This window comes from Dendrobates tinctorius, unplaced genomic scaffold (genome assembly GCF_039654945.1).
Source record: "Dendrobates tinctorius isolate UK_male_01 unplaced genomic scaffold, ASM3965494v1 ptg000139l, whole genome shotgun sequence".
Lineage (NCBI taxonomy): Eukaryota > Metazoa > Chordata > Amphibia > Anura > Dendrobatidae > Dendrobates > Dendrobates tinctorius.
This window is the reverse complement of record NW_027361807.1, coordinates 6,837,541-6,860,593: the sequence shown is the minus strand read 5'-3', so window position 1 is coordinate 6,860,593 and position 23,053 is coordinate 6,837,541. Positions and strand designations below refer to the sequence as shown.

Here is a 23,053-nt window from a genome sequence, read left to right as displayed (position 1 = left end):
AGGCATATCTAAAGAAGAATATAATGCTGTCTGCAGAACCTGCAGGGCACAAATCAGATTAGCTAAATAAAGCTGACAATGAATTGAGGCTTGCAAGAGATGTCGAAAGCAATAATAAAGGATTTTGGGGATATGTCAAAAGTAAAAGAAAAGTCAAAGATGCTATAGGATTTTTACAGGATGAAAATGATGAAATGGTAAGACAGGATGTTGAGAAGGCTGAACTTTTAAATTCCTATTTTGCATCTGTTTTTTCTCAGAAAGGAAATGTAACATCAACTGTTCTTCACTGTCCTATTAAGGGAATAGAAGAATCCAGGATATCTATAAACAGAAAGATAGTGAGGAAACACTTAGCTAACCTAAATGAATTCAAGTCTCCAGGTCCAGATGAATTACACCCCAGAGTACTGAAGGAGATAGCAGAAGAAATTTTTGAACCCCTCTCCATAATCATTGAAAATTCTTGGAGAACAGGAGAAGTCCCAGAAGACTGGAGAAGAGCAAATGTTGTTCCTATCTTCAAAAAGGGGAAGAAGGAGGACCCAGGCAACTATAGGCCGGTGAGTCTGACTTCTATACCAGGAAAGATCTTTGAACAAATTATTAAACAACATGTATATACTATACTGGCATTTTCCTACGGTACAGAGGTCATCGCAGTTCAGTCTGTGACGGAGCACAGACTAAGTGACATCAATGCTAGTCACTGAGTCTGCGCTGGCAGCATCTCCTCATCCACCAGTGTTTTTCAACCGGAACGGTCACATCTTAGCACCGTCCAGGTTGAAAAATGTATATCCCCCAGATATGGATTACAGCATGGGACACAACGATGGACAGGCAAGGTATTTTGTTGGTTTGTTACAGGAGAACGAGGGCGTCACATGGATTAGCTGTATAATAAAGATGGAAACTGTATTTAATGTTTTTTTTCCTTAAAATACTTTATTCTGGCTGTGTTTTTATTTAACCTATAGCAACTATAGGATTAGTAATAGATAGGTTATTGACACCTCTCCATTACTAAACCATGGGCTTGATGTAACCTTACAATACAAAGGTGACATCAACCCCACAACTATTACCCCACTTGTCACCGCTACAGGACAAGTGGGAAGAGAGAGGCTAAGTGCCAGAATTGACACATCTTAGAGATGTGCCATTTCTGGGGGCTGTGAGCTTCTGTTTGTAGCCAGGGAGCAGCCAATATCCATGACCCCGTCCTAGACTATGAATATCAGCCCACCGTTGTCTGCATAGCCTTTTCTGGTTATTAATTATAAGGGACCCCATGTCATTTTTTGGGGGTCCTCCTATTTTAATAGCCAGTAAAGGCTAAGTATACAGCTGTGAGCTGATGTTAATAGCCTGGGAAGATCCATGGGTATAAACATCTGCCCCCAGTTGATGGCTTTCCCTCCCCTCTCTGGTTTGGAAAATTGTGCGGGAGCCAACGCCATTTTTAAAAAAAAATAATGTTTTATTAATTCAATACATTAACATTAATACTACCATTTTATTAGAGTCAATGCAAAAGACACAAGACACAAACATGTACAAGATAAAAGGAGATGAATATCCAATGTGACACCGCAAGGTACATATGCACTATAAAAGTAGTATACTCAGTGCTAACACCATACACGTCACCTGAGAGACATTCCATATCAAAGTTACTCAAAGAGTGACTACAAATACAACTAAATCACGCCAATGCAAAGCCCATATAGTGTAATTTTACGTGTCTCCATCAAAAAATGGGTGGGCAGGGCTGGTACAGTTCACACATAAACTAGAGCAATATTAAAGTGCTGAATGATGACAGGCGCAGTCGGGTGCAGTGCTCAGTCGGGCGCAGGGCTTATTCTGTAAAAAAGAGAATTAAAATAAAAATTACTGGGACCGCGAGGTCGGGCGCGTGGAAAGGAGATTGGGGGCCGTCGGAAGGTGAGAATATGTAAAAAATAGAATTAAAATAAAAAATAGTTATATACTCACCTTCCAACGGCCCCCGAACTCCACTCCACGCTCCCGGCACCTACCGGTCCCAGTAATGCTTTGCGCGAAGGCCCGGAGATGACGTCTGTCTCGCGAGAGCGCGACGTCATCAGCGATGTTTCGCGCAAAGCATTACTGGGAACGGAAGATGCCGGGCACGTGGCGCGTGGAGCGGAGATCGGGGGCCGTCGGAAGGTGAGTATATAGCTATTTTTTATTTTAACAGAGACCATGCATGCGAGGAAAGGGGGGTGACGGGACCATGCATACCAGGATAGGTGGGTGAGGGGGATCATACATACCAGCAAAGGGGGGTGACGGGACCATGTATACCAGTATTGGGGGGTGAGGGGACCATGCATACCAGGAAAGGCAGGAGAGGGGGAACATGCATACCAGGAAAGGGGGGTGTGGGGGACCACGCATACCAGGAAAGGGGGTGAGGGGACCATGCATACCAGGAAATGCGGGTGAGGGGGACCACGCATTCCAGGAAAGGGGGAGAGGGTGATCATACATACCAGGAAAGGGGGGTGAGGGGACCATGCATACCAGGAAAGGGGGGTGAGGGGACCATGCATACCAGGAAAGGGGGGTGAGGAGGACCATGCATACCAGGAAAGGGGGGTGAGGAGGACCATGCATACCAGGAAATGTGGGTGAGGGGGACCATGCATACCAGGTAATGTGGGTGAGGGGACCACGCATACCTGGAAAGGGGGGTGAGGGGGACCACGCATTCGAGGAAAGGGGGGTGAGGGGAACCACGCATTCCAGGAAAGGCGGGTGAGGGGACCATGCATACCAGAGGAAAGGGGGGTGAGGGGGACCATGCATACCAGAGGAAAGGGGGGTGAGGGGGACCATGCATGCCAGAGGAAAGGGGGGTGAGGGGGACCATGCATACCAGAGGAAAGGGGGGTGAGGGGGACCATGCATACCAGAGGAAAGGGGGGTGAGGGGGACCATGCATACCAGGAAATGGGGGTGAGAGGGTCCATGCATACCAGGAAATGGGGGTGAGGGGACCATGCATACCAGGAAAGGGTGGTGAGGGGACCATGCATACCAGGAAAGGGTGGTGAGGGTGACCATACATACCAGCAAAGGGGGGTGAGGGGACCATGCCTACCAGGAAAGGGGGGGTGAGGGGGACCATGCATACCAGCAAAGGGGGGGTGAGGGGGACCATGCATACCAGTATTGGGGGGTGAGGGGACCATGCATACCAGGAAAGGGGGGTGAGGGGACCATGCATACCAGGAAAGGGGGGTGAGGGGGACCATGCATACCAGGAAATGGGGGTGAGGGGGACCATGCATACCAGGAAAGGGGGGTGAGGGTGACCATGCATACCAGCAAAGGGGGGTGAGGGTGACCATGCATACCAGGAAAGGGGGGTGAGGGTGACCATGCATACCAGGAAAGAGGGGTGAGGGGACCATACTTACCAGGAAAGAGGGGTGAGAGGACCATGCATACCAGGATTGGGGTGTGAGAGGACCATGGATACCAGCATTGGAGGGTGAGGGGACCATGCATACCAGGAAAGGGGGGTGAGGGGGACCATGCATACCAGGAAAGGGGGGTGAGGGGGACCATGTATACCAGCAAAGGGGGGGAGGGGGACCATGCATACCAGTATTGGGGGGTGAGGGGACCATGCGTACCAGGAAAGGGGGGTGAGGGGACCATGTATACCAGGAAAGGAGGGTGAGGGGGACCATGCATACCAGGAAAGGGGGGTGAGGGGGACCATGCATACTAGGAAAGGGGGGTGAAGGTGACCATGCATACCAGGAAAGGGAGGTGAGGGGGACCATGCTTACCAGGAAAGAGGGGTGAGAGAACCATGCATACCAGGATTGGGGGGTGAGAGGACCATGCATTCCAGCATTGGAGGGTGAGAGGTCAATGCATACCAGGATAGGGGGGTGAGGGGTACCATGCATATCAGGATTGGGGGGTGCATTATTATTAAATCTTCATAAATAAACTACATACATATTCTAGAGTACCCGATGCATTAGAATCAGGCCACCATCTTGTATATATGTATTCTATATGTATATATCTATTCTATCTTTTCTATTATAACCTGTCAGTGTGATTTTACAGTAGCCACATTGTTCTGTCCCTACATGAGGCGAATGGAGGTGTAGTTGATTGGGTCTGGGAGAGATTCCTACCTTCCATTTCCTCAATGCAGCGCAGAGAGGACCATGTTGCTCCAGTGTCCGGAGAGATGATACGCACCAAGGCTTGTGAAGTCCAGACTTGTTTATTTGGAGATCTGGACATACAGCGTATGATTGGTAATGCAGTAAGTTCTCCAGACATGCAGATGTAATGACCAAGGTGACACAGCAAATTGGGAAGCAAGTTGTGCAGCGCTTATGCAGCAAATGTGATTCAGCAAAGTGTATGCAGCAAGTTGATTCAGCAAATTGGTCAAAAAACTGATGCCTTTCACAGCCCGTACAGGCGCGTCTCTCCCGGGTGAAGTGAAACTAAGAATGGCAGTTAACAGGAAGAGAAGGAGTGACCTGACCCGGAAGTGGAAGACATGTGCTAGAAATAATTAGCTGCAGGCTGCTATACAGAAAAAGACCAGCAGGTGGCAGCAGACCAAATGCAAGACTACACAGCATGGAAAATAACACAATCTATGAAACCATATAATCATAACTTTAGACGGAACAGCACACACATATGAATTGCTGGCTTTTCAAAGGACATCGGCGAGGAAAAATCTAGCATGGTGCTGTGCGATTTTTTTTTTTCTCGCACCCATTGACTTCTATTGCGAGATGTGATCCGATTTTTGCTGACAATCGCAGCATGCTGTGATTTTTTTTCCAGTCCGACCGTGATCCCATCCAAGCTGGAAAAAAAAACGCAGATGAACACACAATCATAGAATAACATTGGTCTGAAATCAATCCGATTTTTTATCAGACTGAATTTGGCCGATTTCATCGCAAGTGGGCATGAGCCCTTTGACTGGTTTCACATTAAGGTTTTTTGGAGTGGATCCACTTCAAAATCCTCCTCACAAACTGCTTCAAAAATACTTGGAAACTCTTTCTATTCATTTCTATGGGAAATACCCTTTTCTGTTCACATGAGGAATTTTTGTAAGGCCTCGTGCACATGTTGAATATTTGGTGAATGTTTTACCTCAGTATTTGTAAGCCAAAACCAGGAGTGGGTGATAAATCCATCCAGAAGTGGTGATGTGTTTCCATTATAGTTTTCCACTGATAGGTCTAATCCTAGTTTTGGCTTACACATACTTAGGCAAAAAACTCACCAATTCCATTCCAGATTATGTAGAAAAATACTTGGCACTCAAAAATGAAGAAGCAGTATATTCTTTATTTAGGATCCAGACAAAAATAGACTCATATCGTATGAACATTTTCGGTCCAACCACGGACCTTCATCAGAAAGGTTTTTTTTAGTTTCTTTTGGTAGAAAACTGCAAAAGATACAGATAGGGTAATGGATATCCTTAGGTGGCTACAGGAATGGGTTAACAGCGCTAGGGGTGCAGGCTCTGCAAACAGATACACTTATGTACACGGCGGCACCCTGGATTCCTCCTGCGGGCACTAAGCGCTGTATCTGTTTGCAGAGCCTGCACCCCTAGCGCTGTTAACCCATTCCTGTAGCCCTGCTTTATCCAGTCACATTAATCCAACCAGATAGACTCGTTCTCCAGCCTCTATATAATACCAGCAGCATAGACTTTGCTACCACCTAAGGATATCCATTACCCTATCTGTATCTTTTGCTGTTTTCTACCAAAAGAAACCAAAAAACCTTTCTGATGAAGGTCCGTGGTTGGACCGAAAACGTTCATACGATATGAGTCTATTCTTGTCTGGATGCTAAATAAAGAATATACTACTTCTTCATTTTTGAGTGCCAAGTATTTTTGTACATGTTTATGTGTTGGAAACCTTACTTGAGCACCGAACAACCTTCCTTTTTCTCTGGAGTGCCGTGTTCTTTTGCCTCCATTCCAGATTAGGCATTGTCAAATGAAAAGATTGCAAAAAATGTTTCTGGAATTTTTTTTATTTTAACTCTTTAAAACCACTCCAGGTGAAGAGAAACTCCTCCGAAATCTCCTGCGAAGGGAGTGTTTTATGAAGCTAAGTGGTTTCCACTTGACAAACTTGTCATTTTTGAACCCCTCAAAACCTATATGTGAACATAACTTTTGGGTGTAACTACAGTTTGTTTTTTTTTTCTTTTCTTGTTTTATATGTTACCATTGTTCTAATAAACAGCATTTTCTATCAAAGAAAGTTTTGCTGCAATCATGAAAAAATACGTGTCTCTCTCTATATATTTATGCATATATATATATATATATACAGTAGATAGATATTATGCATCAAGAAAGAAAACTCATCTATATATAGCGTTAATCATTTAAATAGCTTTGCTATGGTTTGGCAATCACAGAGTCAACCAATAAATGAGATTCACTAATTATATAGGGCCATCCAGGTCTGTTGTGGAGACAAGTGAATACTTGTTGTGCCACTTGCTTTATGGTAAGGTGATTCACTGAGGGTTGTTATTAACAAGTGATATAAGGAACTAGAGGTTCTCCATTATAGTCTATGGCCCAATGGCATTGAGGAAATGTGGCAAGTTATTGATGCCTCGCAATTCCTCTTTTCCTGAGCAGCATGGCGTGCTACACCTCGTATCCTGTGTAGTTGTTGCCATAATTGGTCTTGTTTATGGGTCTGAGAGCAGAAATCTGAGTAATAAACGTGTAATAAATGTATGTGTGACAGTCCCAGTTAGACCGGGGTCACACTTGCAACTGCAATGCGAGAAACTCTCCTCAATACCTGACACTGCCGCTGGCACTCAGGACCGGAGTGTGCGGCTGCATGTATTTTTATGCAGCTGAATGCTCCAGTCCCGAGGCTGGCGGCAGTGACGGGTATTGAGGCGAGAGACTTGTGCTGCAGTTGCAAGTGTGACCCCGGTCTAACTGGAAGAAACAAGTGCAATGAGAAATTAGGCTATGTGCACACGCTGCGGTTTTTGCAGCTGCGGATCTGCAGCAGTTCTGCAGACAGTGTACAGCAGCATATTATCCTATGGGATTTACAATTTTCTGTCCACATGCTGCAGATTTTTAACTGCGGAAAAGCTGCTGTTTTGAATCCGCAGAAAGAAATGACATGTCACTACTTTTCTGCGGATTCTGCTGCGGTTTACCATCTCCTCCATTGTAGAGGTGATAAACCGCAGGCCAGTCCGCAGGTGAAACCGCCAGTCATTTTACCTGCGGTTCCGCAGATAAGAATCCGCAGCGTGTGCACATAGCCTATGTCTTTGACCTTTAGACCTAGGCTACACTGTGACCTTTCAGTAGTGCTACAGATTGACTTTTTATGTAGAAGTGGTGGCTGCAGTGCACCCAGTTGCATACAGCTGAAGTCCAAAGCAATACCTTCAGCTGTAACTAAATAGTTAAGATCAACTAGTAGCGCTACTAAAAGTCCAAGGCCGGGGTCACACTAACGAGCGCAAAATACGGTCAGTATTTTACATGCGTAATACGGATGACAGACCCCTAAATAGTGCTCCGTATGTCATCCGTAAGCAAGGTGTGGTCGCGTATTTTGCGCATGTCAGCATCCGTATGTAATCCGTATGTAATCCGTATGGCGAGATTTTCTCGTCACCTTGCAAAATGGACATATAATGGAGCCCTATGACAGGGTTTCTAACAGAAACCAAAGAATAGATATAGACACATAGAATGCATATATATATATATATATGTGTCTATATCTATTCTTTCTTTCTTTATTAAACCTGTCAGTGTGAGTTTACTGTATAGTGCACTGAATTGCCGGCTTTGCTAAGAGACACCTGGTGCGTATTTCTCGCGAGTCACGTGTGGTCCGTGTGTAATCTGTATTTTTTGCGCACCCATAGACTTGCATTGGCGTACTACGGGCGTAGTACGCTGACAATCGCAGCATGCTGCTATTAGCATGGAGCCTAGAATACGCCCGAGAAATATACGGCTGGTGCGAGGTACCCCATAGAGAATCATTGGTCCGTGTCTAATGCGGGCTTTTAGCGCCTCTCACTCGGCCGTATTCCTCGCCAGTGTGACCCCGGCCCAAGGGTAGCTCATGCCTAAGGCCACGTTCAGTATTTGGTCAGTATTTTGCCTCAGTATCTGTAAGCCAAATCCAGGAGTGGAACAATCAGAGGAAAATTATAAGAGAAACACGTCACCACTTCTGGATTTATCACCTACTCCTGGTTTTGGTTTACACATACTGAGGTAAAATACTAATAAAATGCTGACCGTATGAACGTGGCCTAATTGAGAGAGTGGTTCTTTTGTTTTTATAATGTGCAATGGGGGAAAAATCGGGTTTGGATTGAAGGCTAGGATGTTCAAATTTTATGGTTGGATTTTTAATGAAGGCAAAAAAGCATGTTTCCACCTTGTTTATGTAAAACCTAAAATAAATAAAAATTATATAAATTTGCCTGTTACCTTTGCATTGGTTGTTACACCCCTTTCCACTGTTTTGGCAATATGAGGCCTGTGTAATTGAATACTATGTATAGCTTTACAATGTACAGATGCACACATGATTAATTTGCTATATGTGGGAAAAAATGTGTGTGTGTGTGTTCCGTTTTGGAAATATATTATACATACAATATTAGAACTCTGGAACATATTGTCTAACTTTTAACCATTTGCGCCGACAGCCCGATTACCTAGGTTGACCAATATATATTTATTTATTTTTTTTTAAAATTTTATTGTTTAAATTTTCTTACAGAATGTGGTGAATTCCTGGTGCTGGATCTTGGAGGAGCCAAATTCCGAATTGTTTACGTCATATTGGATGGTTCTCGTGAAGTAGAGATGGATAATGAAGTATTTCACATTACGGAGGATATAATGACCGGAAGTGGGCAAAAGGTACACTTAAAAAATTCAAGAAAACAGAAAAACCTTCTTCTAGGAGTTGTCTGCTAGGACTTATTTTAGGCTAGTTTCACACTAGTGTTCTCGGGCGCAGGGCTGCAGCTTAGCTCTGGCCGCGCCCCTCCGGTCAGCTCCTCCTAGGATCGCATGACGCTGCATGTGATCAGTGCACCATATATTTAGCGTTGGGTATGCTGACCGTGCACTGGTATGATTTTGCTGGTGCTGCACCCTTTTGGCGCTGTGCCCAGCGCACAAAAATGCAACACAACGCGTTTGTGCGCAGCGCCAAAAGGGCGCAGCGCCATGCAAAATCATTCCAGCACATGGTCAGCGTACCCAACGCTAAATATACGGTATGCTGATCACATGCAGTGTCATGCGATCCTAGGAGGAGCTGACCGGAGGGGGCGTGGCCGGGGGCAGAGCTAAACAGCAGCCCTGTGCTGCGCCCGAGAACACTAGTGTGAAACTAGCCTTACATATGTGCTATCCATGATTTTCATGGATAACACTCATACATGTGATAGTCTGTGGGGCCTTTCATATGCCTGTGATTACGCAGAGACATGTTCGATCTTGAACCGAGGGTTGGATCAAAACTGGCAATGAGTCACTGAAAAAAATCGGACCATACTTGGTTGACATCCAAGTATGGTCCTATTTTCATGGAATGTCAGAAAGGAGAAGATGGAAAACCCCTTTTTTTTTTTTTTTTTTTTTTTTTTTTTTTTTGCTTCATATGTCTCCACTAGAGATGAACGACTTAGCCTTTTTTCGGGTCGAGTCGGGTTTCATGAAACCCGACTTTCTTAAAAGTCGGGTCGAACGAAATTGGCCTACTATAGGGAAAAGTCGAGGTCCGACTGAAACCCGAAACCCAATGCAAGTCAATAGGGAAGGAAAGTCGGCAGGGAGTGGAGGACAGTAAACACACCTACAGTGCCCATTTCAATGCCAACGACATCAATTCTTATTACTTAAGCTTGGCAACCTTAATTTACTTTATAATAATAGTTACGCATTGAAAACAGGGGGTTATTTGGCTAAAGTTGTGGGGGGGAGTAGGGCTGGCGGCAGATTTTCTTGTGCCCTGGGCCAAAGAGTGTCAGTGAGCCCTTTTAACACATACCACAATTCATAATGCTCCGATACGGCACAAATATAGGTATAGTACAATGAAAAATACGTCACTGCTTACATGACATGACTGATATCTATATTAAATTCTACAATAGCTCAAAAAATGGATAGTATATTACACCATACAGTATTATGGCCACCACTTAGTGCGCCATACAGAATAATGAGCCCCATATATTTCTCCATACAGAATAATTGGTCCCATGTAATGTTCCATACAGTATATGTTGAGCTCCACATAATGCTACAGTATATGTTGCTCCCCATGGATGATGCTCCACTGTCTTATGGATCCAAATAATGCTCCATATATATTGGGCCCCAATTCTAATGCTCCAGTGTATAATGGGCCCCGTAAATGCTGCTCCAGTGTCTGATGTCCCCCATTTGGAATGCTCCAGTATGTTTTGTTCCCCATGGACGATGCTCCAGTGTGCTATGGGCCCAAATAATGCTCCATATATAATGGGCCCCATTTCTAATGCTCCAGTGTCTGATGTCCCCCATTTGGAATGCTCCAGTATATGATGGGCCAAATGGATGATGCTCCAGTGTATGATGGGCCCCATATATCATTCTCCAGTGTATATTGCTCCCCAAAAAATGCTCCCAACATTTAAAAAAAATTAAATGCCTCTCCTCGCTGGGCACTGCTCTACTCTGGATTCCTCAGCATTGCCATTTTAAAGCTCTCTGCACTTGTACTGTTTCAGTAGAGGGCATACAGACGTAATATCATCGCGCTCTGTAACCTGAATGTCACTGTCAGGAAAGGCGGAAGACGTCACGGCAGTGGAGCAGGGAGAGGTAAGTATTGCAAGTGCTGTGGCCCTGAGCAAGCATGGGGGGGCCCACTCGTGGGCGACGGCACTGGCACAGGGCCCCTCATAGTACGACGGTATGTCTGACAGCGAGTGGGCCCTCCCACCGGCAGCATACTATGAGGGGCCCTGTGCCACTGCCGTCGCCCACGAGTAGGACCCCCCCCACCTGCTCAGGGAACTGGCACTTTCATCTGCACCTTCATCTGTGTCACAGTGTAAGGTGGTATAGTATGCAGGAAGGGGCACCTGAGTTTCATCAGTGTCACATTCTGGCTCTGTAGAGTGCGAGGGGAATATAGTGCTGTGGGTCAATGTACCAGCAGAATCATCTAGCAGTGGCTGTGCATCAGTGCACTCCATCTCCGATTCATGTTGGACTGGGGAATTCATAATTTCACTTGATAACACAGGCATGGCATGTGAAAAGAGCTCCATGGAGTAATCTGAAGTGTGGGCTGCAGCATCCTTCACTTTTGGTGAGGGTGAAGGACACAACGAAAGGTGTTGTTCTTGACCAAAGGCCTGCACTGACGACTCTGTGCTTGCAGTTTTTGTAACTTCAGAAGAGGAGGCAATAGAGCTGGAGGCTGTTTTGGCAATGTAAGCCAAAACCTGTTCCTGATGCTCCGGCTTTAAAAGCGGTTTACAGTCATATGTAAAAGTTTGGGCACCCCTATTAATGTTAACCTTTTTTCTTTATAACAATTTTGGTTTTTGCAACAGGTATTTCAGTTTCATATATCTAATAACTGATGGACTCAGTTATATTTCTGGATTCAAATGAGGTTTATTGTACTAACAGAAAATGTGCAATCTGCATTTAAACAAAATTTGACCGGTGCAAAAGTATGGGCACCCTTATCATTTTCTTGATTTGAACACTCCTAACTACTTTTTACTGACTTCCTGAAGCACTAAATTGGTTTTGTAACCTCATTGAGCTTTGAACTTCATAGCCAGGTGTATCAAATCATGAGAAAAGGTATTTAAAGTGGCCACTTGCAAGTAGTTCTCCTATTTGATTCTCCTATGAAGAGTGGCATCATGGGATCCTCAAAACAACTCTCAAATGATCTGAAAACAAAGATTATTCAACATAGCTTTTCAGGGGAAGGATACAAAAAGTTGTCTCAGAGATTTAACCAGTCAGTTTCCACTGTGAGGAACATAGTAAGGAAATGGAAGAACACAGGTACAGTTCTTGTTAAGCCCAGAAGTGGCAGGCCAAGAAAAATATCAGAAAGGCAGAGAAGAAGAATGATGAGAACAGTCAAGGACAATTTACAGACCACCTCCAAAGACCTGCAGCATCATCTTGCTGCAGATGGTGTCACTGTGCATCGGTCAACAATACAGCGCATGCATAACGCCTTTTTGTATGACCAAACAACTCAATCTTTGTTTCATCAGTTCACAGGACCTTCTTCCAAAATGTAACTGGCTTGTCCAAATGTGCTTTTGCATACCTCAGGCGACTCTGTTTGTGGCGTGCTTGCAGAAACGGCTTCTTTCGCATCACTCTCCCATACAGCTTCTCCTTGTGCAAAGTGCGCTGTATTGTTGACCGATGCACAGTGAAACCATCTGCAGCAAGATGATGCTGCCGGTCTGTGGAGGTGGTCTGTGGATTGTCCTTGACTGTTCTCACCATTCTTCTTCTCTGCCTTTCTGATATTTTTCTTGGCCTGCCACTTCTGGGCTTAACAAGAACTGTACCTGTGTTCTTCCATTTCCTTACTATGTTCCTCACAGTGGAAACTGACAGGTTAAATCTCTGAGACAACTTTTTGTATCCTTCCCCTGAAAAGCTATGTTGAATAATCTTTGTTTTCAGATCATTTGAGAGTTGTTTTGAGGATCCCATGATGCCACTCTTCATAGGAGAATCAAATAGGAGAACTACTTGCAAGTGGCCACTTTAAATACCTTTTCTCATGATTTGATACACCTGGCTATGAAGTTCAAAGCTCAATGAGGTTACAAAACCAATTTAGTGCTTCAGGAAGTCAGTAAAAAATAGTTAGGAGTGTTCAAATCAAGAAAATGATAAGGGTGCCCATACTTTTGCACCGGTCAAATTTTGTTTAAATGCAGATTGCACATTTTCTGTTAGTACAATAAACCTCATTTGAATCCAGAAATATAACTGAGTCCATCAGTTATTAGATATATGAAACTGAAATACCTGTTGCCAAAACCAAAATTGTTATAAAGAAAAAAGGTTAACATTAATAGGGGTGCCCAAACTTTTACATATGACTGTACCTACTCCCAGAAAAGGGAACCTTAAAGGACTTCTTGTGCCAGACGATGACGCAGGCTCAACACCTCCTGCCTTAGCTGCTATTGTGCTTTTGCCAGAACCAGCCGATGCACCACTACAATCAGTACAAGCTGCGGCCCCCCCTCCCACGCCCGCGGCCTCTTCCACCAGACTTCCTCATGTTTGGGAAAACGTACCAAAAATACCAGCAGAGAAATGGTACTGTATAAGTAGCGTACAGCTGTGTAAGGTGTATGTAAGAAGTGAAATCTCCGTATATTTTGTGAGTCACAGACGCTCACCCAATATGTATTTCACTGTATTCCAACAAGCAGATATACCTTACTGTATCAGAGGTGTACAGCTGTATAAGTTGTTGGTGAAACTGGCAATCTCCGTATATGTATTTACGGAATATCACACACATACACGTTGACGCTGTGTAGATGTAACCGTAATAAGAACACCAGATATCAGATACTGTTTGATAATCGGACAGCTCAATATGGTGTATAGAGAAATCGAAATGTCCGTATATGTATTTATGGAGCGTCACACACACGCTGACTCTGAGTAGATGTGACCGTAATAAGAACACCAGATATCCTATACTGTTTGATAATAGGACCCCTCTATACGGTGTATGTATGGAAAAATGTTAATCTCCGTGTATTCTCTTTTTTTTTTTTTTTAAGGAGTCACACACATATAGCATGTATTTGTCCGTGATACCAGCTGGTACACGGTAGTGTGTGAGGAGCGTACACCTCTATACTGTGTGTGAAAAAATTTACGCTTAGTATCTACTATGCAGAAAAAAAGTAATAAAAGGATTTTTGCTTTTAAAAAAGCAGTCTGCATGCACAGCAGTGTGCAAACGGCAATGCATCTATCAGGGAGCCTATAAGGCAGCCTAATAACCAACAGAGACACAAATATATCCTCCCCTGTCACTGCACACTATACAGTTGTGTTGTACAGTGACATTCGCTATCAGCAGAAGCAATTTTTTTTTTGGCCTGCCTAAACACACTCCCTATTGAGAACGAGCAGCAGCAACCTCTCCCTATGCTAAGATCGGCAGAAGTAAGATGGCGGTCACGGCCTTTTATAGGCACTGTGATGCCACACAATGCCAGCCAATCACTTGAATGCCCTTCTCTAACATGGTGGGGGCCGCTGCCGATGTAATCGCGTTACCCACAGTGTGCGTCCTTGATTGGCTGAGAAAAGGCGCTGGAAGCATTGTGGGTAACGCGACTTTGGCGCTCAAGTCAGCGACCTCATGGCCGACCTCACGCTATGGTCGGGTTTCGATTGGCGAAACCTGACTTTAGCCAAAGTCGGCGGATTCTGAATTTGGCCGACCCATTTCGCTCAACTCTAGTCTCTACGTATGAGAAACCGGATGACACTCAGACCACACTCCAATCAAATAATATAAACCACCGATACACATCCATTACTAATATAGGTAATAAACCTTCATTTTGGACATAAGAATGATTCAGGAAACTCCACTATATTATAAATCCTACACAAACCATGGAGATATAATCCACAAGAAATCTAGATATAATAAAATTATGTTTTATTATTGCAAATACATAAAAACTAGTACAAAATACAGACAAATGACAAAAGTGCTCATACAAGGCTCACATGTGGTAACCGCTAACAACACCCTATATAGCAGATTGGGTAATGAATGTATATGAAGCGATGAGTCTCTATACTGCCTATATGTTCATATCATAATGATATTATATATGCATAGTGCACAGGTTCGTATCATAATGATATTATATATGCATAATGCACAGGCCACCATATAGGGAAAGCAGCGCTAACACACTCCAAACAATGATTTGAATAGACCACAATACAAAAAGTTATTAACATACCCATATAGTAACTGCAGGTGAGCGCGGCACAAGACAGAGCAGCCCCGACGCAAGTTTCGCATGGGCTTCCTCGGGGGGCTGTGTCTGTGTGTTGGACATATGGGCATTTTATGTAGGAGATCGATCCAGGTGTACATGATTATCAGCGCCATTATTGGCGCATGCGCAGTGTTAAGCTAGACGCCACAAAGCAACGCCCACAGCCGCCCATGTGACCGTAAGGCAGAGGGAAATCCCTCATGGCGTCAATAGCCTCCCGTGTCACTGCTAGCTGCCGGAGAGTTGAATCATGGGAGCCCCCACACTGGGCATGCGCACACACACTGAAGCCACCATCTTGAATATGGGCAGAAAAGAGGGCATAGACATCGCTATATCCAATGTTGATAGAGACAATATTAAGGTGAATAAGAAAGATATAATTACCGCAGAGTCTCATAATAATGAGAACAATAATAAAGTGTAGCAGTGACTATCTATTATAATAGAAAGGGCAATAACAAAAAAAAATAAAAAAATTAAAAATAAAGATCACCCCTGCTAAACAGACACACATAAATATAGTTAATATATAATAAAAGAGAGAAAAATGAGTATACATGTGAAACATAGATACTGAAATTAGTGTTGTAAATAACAAACAATATATATTATACATAGTGATAGTATATCAACATGTAAATATAGAATATAGAATAGTCAGCCCAATAGTGACAGGACCGCTTCAGGATAGCCGTATCTTGAATAGCCGATTATTCTGAATCCACTTGATGATCCCCAATCATAAGATACTCCGAACATCAGACAATGATGGAATGAATACAATGAGCGAAAATACTGAATAGACAAAAAAACAACACACAAATTAAAATCCATGAAATTGGGACACAATTCATATAAGAATTACTTACAAAAAAGATGCGAAACTCACACTCCATTCAAAGTCTACTCAGAATAATCTGTCCATCTTTATGTGAGAACAATTGGACTTGTGAATGAGACCTTGCCATGATGAGGTTTTGGTGCGTTTTTGACACTATATTTTTGCTGTGTCAAAACGCCAGTTTCTTAAAGTTCCAGCAAAGCGGATGGGATTTCTCGAAATCTCACACCCACTGTGCTTTTATCTTGCTGAGCGTAAACTGACGGGCGGTGCGTGTTTTAACCCTGCAGCATTTCAAATTCTACTGCAAGTACACAGTTTTCTGTGCTGATATTTTTTCCCATAGATTTGCATTAGATACAATAAACACACATGCATTTACACTGTAGAAACGCGTCAAAAATGCATGTAATCCACATCAAGGTATATCAATAAAGTTTTGTCAAAGCCAAACACCAGGGAGTATAAAATAGCTGCTTTATGTAAAGCTTGACACACCAAAAGAGACAGAAACCGCTGTGATAAAAACAGACATGAAGAACTGTAAGTAACATTTACGTAATGGATTCAGAAATTCTGCAGCTTCAAAAACCAACTAAAAACTTTTGGTGAAAACGCAGCATTACTGTTGGGCCACATGTAGACAACAGAGGCAGCACTTGAAGACCATGTTGCTGTTGTATATGGATTTTAAAAAAACAAACCCTGGTGAGAGCAGGGCTATGGATCACATTCTGAAAGACTGCTTGTTGGGAAAAGTCTAGAGATCTGTTATTTAGGCGATATTTTAATATTTATCCTGTTACAACTTATTTTTAGTTGTGGGTTTTTTTTTTTTATAACCTATGCCTTTCAGAAATGACACCAATCGCTGACTAAGTAACTATTAGGCAAAGATTTGGTTTCTTGTTTTTGTATTAGATTCCTTAAATTAATAGTATATAAAATCTGCCTCTGCATTAAAGTAGGGCTATCATGCTGACTCGTTAAGTCAACTACCAGTATTAACCTTGATGACAGGCATGCCATTATTTATGAAGATTATTTTTTCATTTGTAAGTATTAGTGTACGTTAACGCTTGAAATTTCACAACGCTTATGTTAATGCAATGGTGAAATGCCAACGACCTATAGTTTAGTAATTGTAATTGTCATGCTGCTTTGCCCCCAGTGCCGGGTCCCTGCGGGCGCCCTGGAGGTCTCTCATGTCTTATGCTGCAAGATCCCCGGAGCAGTGTGCACATGCACCTCATGACTGTTGTGCTGCAAGATGCCTGGAGCAGTGTGTATGCGCACCTCACCTCGTGGCTGCATGCCGTGGCTGTGTGACCAGCTGTCTCTGCTCTGCCTGCGACAATCCTCTGTGTTCCTGAAAACCCTGATCATGTGACCTTTCCAGTACTGTCTGATGCAGCAGTCCTCTCTGTGTTTCTGGAGCCCCTGATCATGTGACCTTCTCTATGGCCCAGTCTGATCTAGCAATGCTCTCTATGATCCTGGAGGACTGAACCGGAAGTCCCCTCCTGGTCCTGACCCGGAAGTGCAGGTGCTAATGCCCTATATCAGACCACCCCTTTCTATGGTCAGGGCCTGAGTACCGTGTTGCTTCCCTGCATGGCTGCTTGGTCTGCTCGGTCGCTCCCCGTATTCTGTGCCTCTGCACTCTGCCCTGTAGTGCGTCTCTGCACATGCTCTGTGCTTGTATTCTGCCACTTGTCCTGTGCCATGTCTTGTGTTGTCCTTTGTGCCATGTTTTGTCTGTCATGCTTTGACTTGTAGTCCTTCCTGTGTTCTCTGCCTTTGCCTGCTTTGCCATGTCTTGCCTTTGCTCTGCTTGGTGCACTGTTGTGCCTCCTGGCACACGCACCATTCCTGTTCTGACCTATGGTGTTCTCAAGCACATTTTCAGGCTAGTCTCAAGGTTCTTCCTTGACCTGGCTCTGGGCTTCGGCCTATGCTCCACTGCTAGCCCTGTTCTCTGCCTGGTGCTCTGTTTTGCCTCCTGGCACATGCACCATTCCTGCTCTCTGACCTATGGTGCTTCTCCAGCACATTTCCAGGCTAGTTTCAAGGTTCTTCCTTGACCCGGCTCTGGGCTTCGGACAACGCTCCGCTGCTAGCTCTGTATTCTGCCTTGCTTTGTGGTGCCTCCTGGCACACTCTCCTTTCCTGTACTCTCTCTGACCCCGCTCTGTGCTTCTGCCTAGGTTCCGCTCCTTGCTTTGTCTTTTCCTTGCCGTGTCTGGTTTTCCCTTCCCCTTGTCTTGTTGTTTCAGTACCGATCTGTTGGTCACGTCACACAGGACAGTGTCACGTGTCAGTCTTGTTTTAGTTACCGGCCTTCGGGTCGTGTCACACAGGACAGGCATATGTGACAGATTGCCCCTTGCTCGCCTCCTGTGCCTTAGTCATGCCGCTTACTTATGTCTCAGCCGTGTGCCCTGGCCAGTGAGGCGTGTCTCCTGCCTGGAACCCTGGCGTGGCTCCTAGCACGCACCCTGCCTTGAACCCTGGCTTGCCTGCCGGATTCCCGAAACCTGCCGACCACTGCCAGAGGTCCGGAACCAGATAACTGCGGCCTTATGTCTGGAGCTGATTTCCGCAGCCTGATGCCTGGATCCTGTCGGTCGTTGCCAGTAGTCCAGAGTCCAATGTCATCGCATCCTCTCTTGGACCCTGGCGTGTCTCCTAGCACGCATCCTCTCTTGGACTCTGGCGTGTCTCCTAGCACGCATCCTCTCTTGGACTCTGGCGTGTCTCCTAGCACGCATCCTCTCTTGGACTCTGGCGCGTCTCCTAGCAGGCCTCCTGCCTTGAAGCCCTGGTGTGTCTCCTAGCACGTACCCTGCCTTGAACCCTGGCATGTTTTCTAGCACGTGTTATGCCTTGAACATTTGGCGTGCCCCTGCACGCACTTTGCTGTGTTTCACTGTTTATGCCTTGCACCTGATTAAAGCTTGAAACCATGTTTATTGAAGAAACCCAGTGACCTCGCTTTGTTTTGCACCCAGCTCGTTCCTGTTAGACACTCACTAGTGTCCCCCTGAGTCGGCTGTCTGGTCCCAGCAGTCGTGGTGGCTCACCCCCTTGTTCTTGCCCCTGACACTCCCTGTATAGGGGGTGGTTCCTCACAAGGTCAGCTCGCCCTCGGTGGGTGGGTGCCATGACCCAGAGGGTTCACTCAAAAAATCGGCTTAGCAGAAGCTGAGTCTGTCATAGTAATGCGTTTTAGGAGCGATATAAAGAAACTTCCTATTATAGAACATTCCTAAATTACATTTTAAATGACATTTTATGGTTTTGCAAAAATCCTAAGTTCCTTTAATTAGATGTATACATCCTTCTATCCCTTAAATTATATTGAAATATATTTGCTAAACTATATGACTATGGAATTTCACCATTTCATAAACATAAGCATTGTGAAATAATATTTATTGGAGGGCATCCCAAATCTCCTTATTTAAGTAGATTCTAAGGGTATGTTTCCACGTTCAGTATTTACAGCATAGTGGAGAGGATTTTATGAAATTCCATCTCCACTGTGCGTTCAAAGACTCAGGTCGCAGACAAGCGCATATGCTCATGCGGCGTGTCTTTATAGACCGCAGCATATCCATTTATATTGCGGAGATGCTCTGTCTCTGCAAGATAAATATCAGTCTATGTATAGGATGCGATGATTCCGCATGTGTGTAATGAACAAAAGTCGGCAGCGCTTTGGGCAGAGCTGCGTCCAAAGAGCTGCATATACGGAACGTGCAAACATACCCTAAATCTCTTACTTTCATCTCTTTAGCATTTTGTCCTCCTTCACCCTTTAAAAAATTATCAAAATTTATGTGTGGGGGGGACAGATACTGTCCTGATGTACATCTAATATTATTCTTCAATCTTTCGCTCTTGGGGACCCAGCATGGGGATTTTTTTTTTTGATATTTTGAATACTCTTTTCTCTTCAGTGTTATTGACATTACTGTATTTGCAAGACAATACAGTACATGTGTATGTTTTTTTTTTTTTTTTTTTTTTTTTTTTTTTTTTTTCTCTGATCCTTTTTTTTAAAGGGAGTCTGTCAGTATAAAATAACTGTTCAGACAAAGTCAAGTAAAGTATACTGTAGACGATTGTTCATCTTCTGGCGGCAGTGGTCGGTCTCCGGTACCTTCCACTACCCCCTAGTCCGTATACTGCAGATGGCTAACAAAGGCACAGGTCACAACCCTGTACAAGCCCAACATGGCCCCTAAACTATCTTCACTGGTGCAGTCAGATCACAAGTGTCAGGGCAACAATCTGCTGACAACGTCAGAGCGCATGTGTCATTCTAATACGCGGTCCCTCCTGGGCAGCACGTGTGCAGTACTCATGGTCACGTAGTGTACGGCACCTGGTTCTCTCTCTGGCGGTCACTGGACACACATCACACATCCCACTCTCCCCGGCCCCTGCTGTTTGCAGCGGGCGATGCTGATCTGCTTGTCGCAGGTGCTCCCGGATGGAGCACTATGCTCTGTGGCTGCTTCAACACCCGGCTCAGCTCTGCTCTGCACTGCTCTCTCTCTCTGGATTTCTTCCCTCAGCACAGCAGTCCCTACTCCTCTGCCTGCAGCCCATCCTGTTGCAGCGCCGATAAGTGGATGCAGTCTCTCTAGTTCTGAAGCCAACACTCAGGTACCCGCTGCCTTGTCGATCCCCTTACATGAACGTTGCTGTAAAACTGCAGGTTAAGCGGATAACCTCCATTATCCCAGTATAGTGTCGCCTGGGACGAGGCTGAAGTTGGTTTCTTATTCCGCAATTTTTTTTTCTTTTCCTTTTTTTAATGGGTTTAGCAACAAAAAATAAGCACCATAATAATTACACAGAATGCAGCGAGGTGCCCTGATGTGAAGACACTTAAAAAAAAAAAAAATTAGCCAATTTTCACAGATTTGAATAAGTAACTGATGTTTTTAAGGGGTTAAACTACTTACACATCTGTGTATTAGTGTGAGAGCAGTGGCTCAAAGTCCTTTAACCGCTTAAAACATCAGTTACTTATTCAAATCTGTGAAGTCTGGCCAACACTTAAGAAGTTTCCAAAAGTCTCTTGCTGTACGTACTCTGACTTGCCTTCTTGAAGTCGAACACTACTGCCACTGAAGGTTCCTTACTGAAACTTGTTCCCTTTTCCTGGTCCCACACACACACCTCAACCTCCCCACTATGGGCTGGCCCTACAGTTAACACTTTCACACCTGACTAAAAGGGACTACAGACACCAGGAAAATAACACATACAGTACAGCACATTTAAAACAACAAGGATTTCTCTAGAGGTGCCACACCATCTTCTCCATCCCAACATTATCCTGACATCGCCAAGCAGCTCACAGTTTCTTCCAATCTACTTGTTTTGCATCCATCTCCACCTTGCTCTTTCCTGTTTGACAGCTCAATCTTTCCAAGGACTAGAAGGGTGGAGATGTGTAGAAAAATGCTGTGAGCTGTTTGACAGCATCAATGGGGCAAAGAGTATGCTTGAGCCTGAACTTGGTTTGAAAGACACTTTGTGCTGACACTTTCCATAATATCTACATGTCCTATTTTAAAGTTGGCTATAAATAGTTGGGGCCTCTGGTGAGCTTTGACTACAATACATCCTTATAATACATATACAATATGGTACTTTCATTGCCAAAAAGGAGTAGAAAGTAAACATAAAAAATATTGTAAGGTACAAATGCAAAATACTGAAATATATTTTTAATAGGATGTTTTCTCCACAGCTGTTTGATCACGTTGCTGAATGTCTTGGCCGTTTCCTTGAAAAACGAAACCTCAAACACAGAATTTTCCCACTTGGATTCACTTTTTCATTCCCTTGTCAGCAGAGTCAGTTGGACAAGGTAAGAATGGCTAACATAGAAATTTTCCGAGCCTAAGTCTGTGTTCACACGGCAGTATTTTGGTCACTATTTCACACCGGTATTTTTAAGCCAAAACCAGTAGAGGCACAATCGGGGGGGGAGTATAATAGAAGCACTTGCACCATTCCTGCGTTTTTCACCTAAACCTGGTTTTGGCTTACAGATACTGAGGTGATATACTGCCGTGTGAACGTTGACTTATTCTAATATTGTGGAATGTGTTTAAAAACCTTCTGACTTCTTAATAAAACATATAAAACACACCAATTGAAAAAATAATTGTAATAAAATATAATGAAAATAAAATAATTAGATAACCAATATTCAATGATGTGTCAGGTTGAATGACCAACCATTAGAATAATCTTTACACAAAGAGAGACCTTGGGACATGAACTAGAGATAATGAATCATAAAACCAGCCATAATGAAGGGAATATTAAAAATACCTTTATTAATGGTAAGTAGTATTCTACATAAAGTGCTTGTGCACGAAAGAGATATATAACATTAAAATGCTAAAAATATAAAAATATATATCACCAGTATACAAAAAAATATATATGCTCTTAGTGGTTCATAGTAATAGAGCAGCAAAGACCAAATGGGGATTTTAAAACCTGACTGATAGTCATACAAGGAGTTACACCGAAACGTGCGTCGGGGGGGGGGGGGGGGGCGCTGTGCACGTATATCATCTTTCCCAGATACTTTATATATTGCATTATCTCTATTTATTTTATCGCAGCATGCCCCTGTGCAGGGCCTGTTAATCAACAATCTTGTCTTTTTGGCACAATTGCACTTTATGACTAATTCATTTTTTATTTTGTGTGATTTAATATTACTTTATATGTGCATTGGTATTTAATATGGCGGTTTGGTCATTATATATTTAGGCACTTTGGCACTGATCACTTTGTATGACTATTAGTCATTTTTTTAAAAGCCCCGACTGGTCTTTGCTGCTCTATTACTATGAACTATTGATAGCATGTGTATATATATCACCAGTAATCACCAGTATACAAAAAAAAAAAAAATATAATATATTATTATTATTATTATTATTCCATATATATATTAGTATTTTAGTGTTGTATATCTCATTCGTGCACAAGCACTTT

At 43.7% G+C, this 23,053-nt stretch overlaps 1 protein-coding gene across 3 annotated transcripts in view; it reads left to right on the top strand.

Moving 5' to 3' along the window:
- Positions 1-23,053, top strand: part of HK3 (hexokinase 3) — a 115,711-nt gene that overhangs the window by 38,616 nt on the left and 54,042 nt on the right. For 2 of the 3 annotated variants that reach the window (XM_073544988.1, XM_073544986.1), the window contains exons 3-4: positions 8,850-8,992; positions 21,786-21,905. In XM_073544988.1, the coding sequence (XP_073401089.1) occupies positions 8,850-8,992; positions 21,786-21,905 (263 nt within the window). Of the gene's footprint in view, positions 1-6,478; positions 6,570-8,849; positions 8,993-21,785; positions 21,906-23,053 lie in introns of those variants that run through there. The other variant, XM_073544987.1, reaches the window with a different exon arrangement.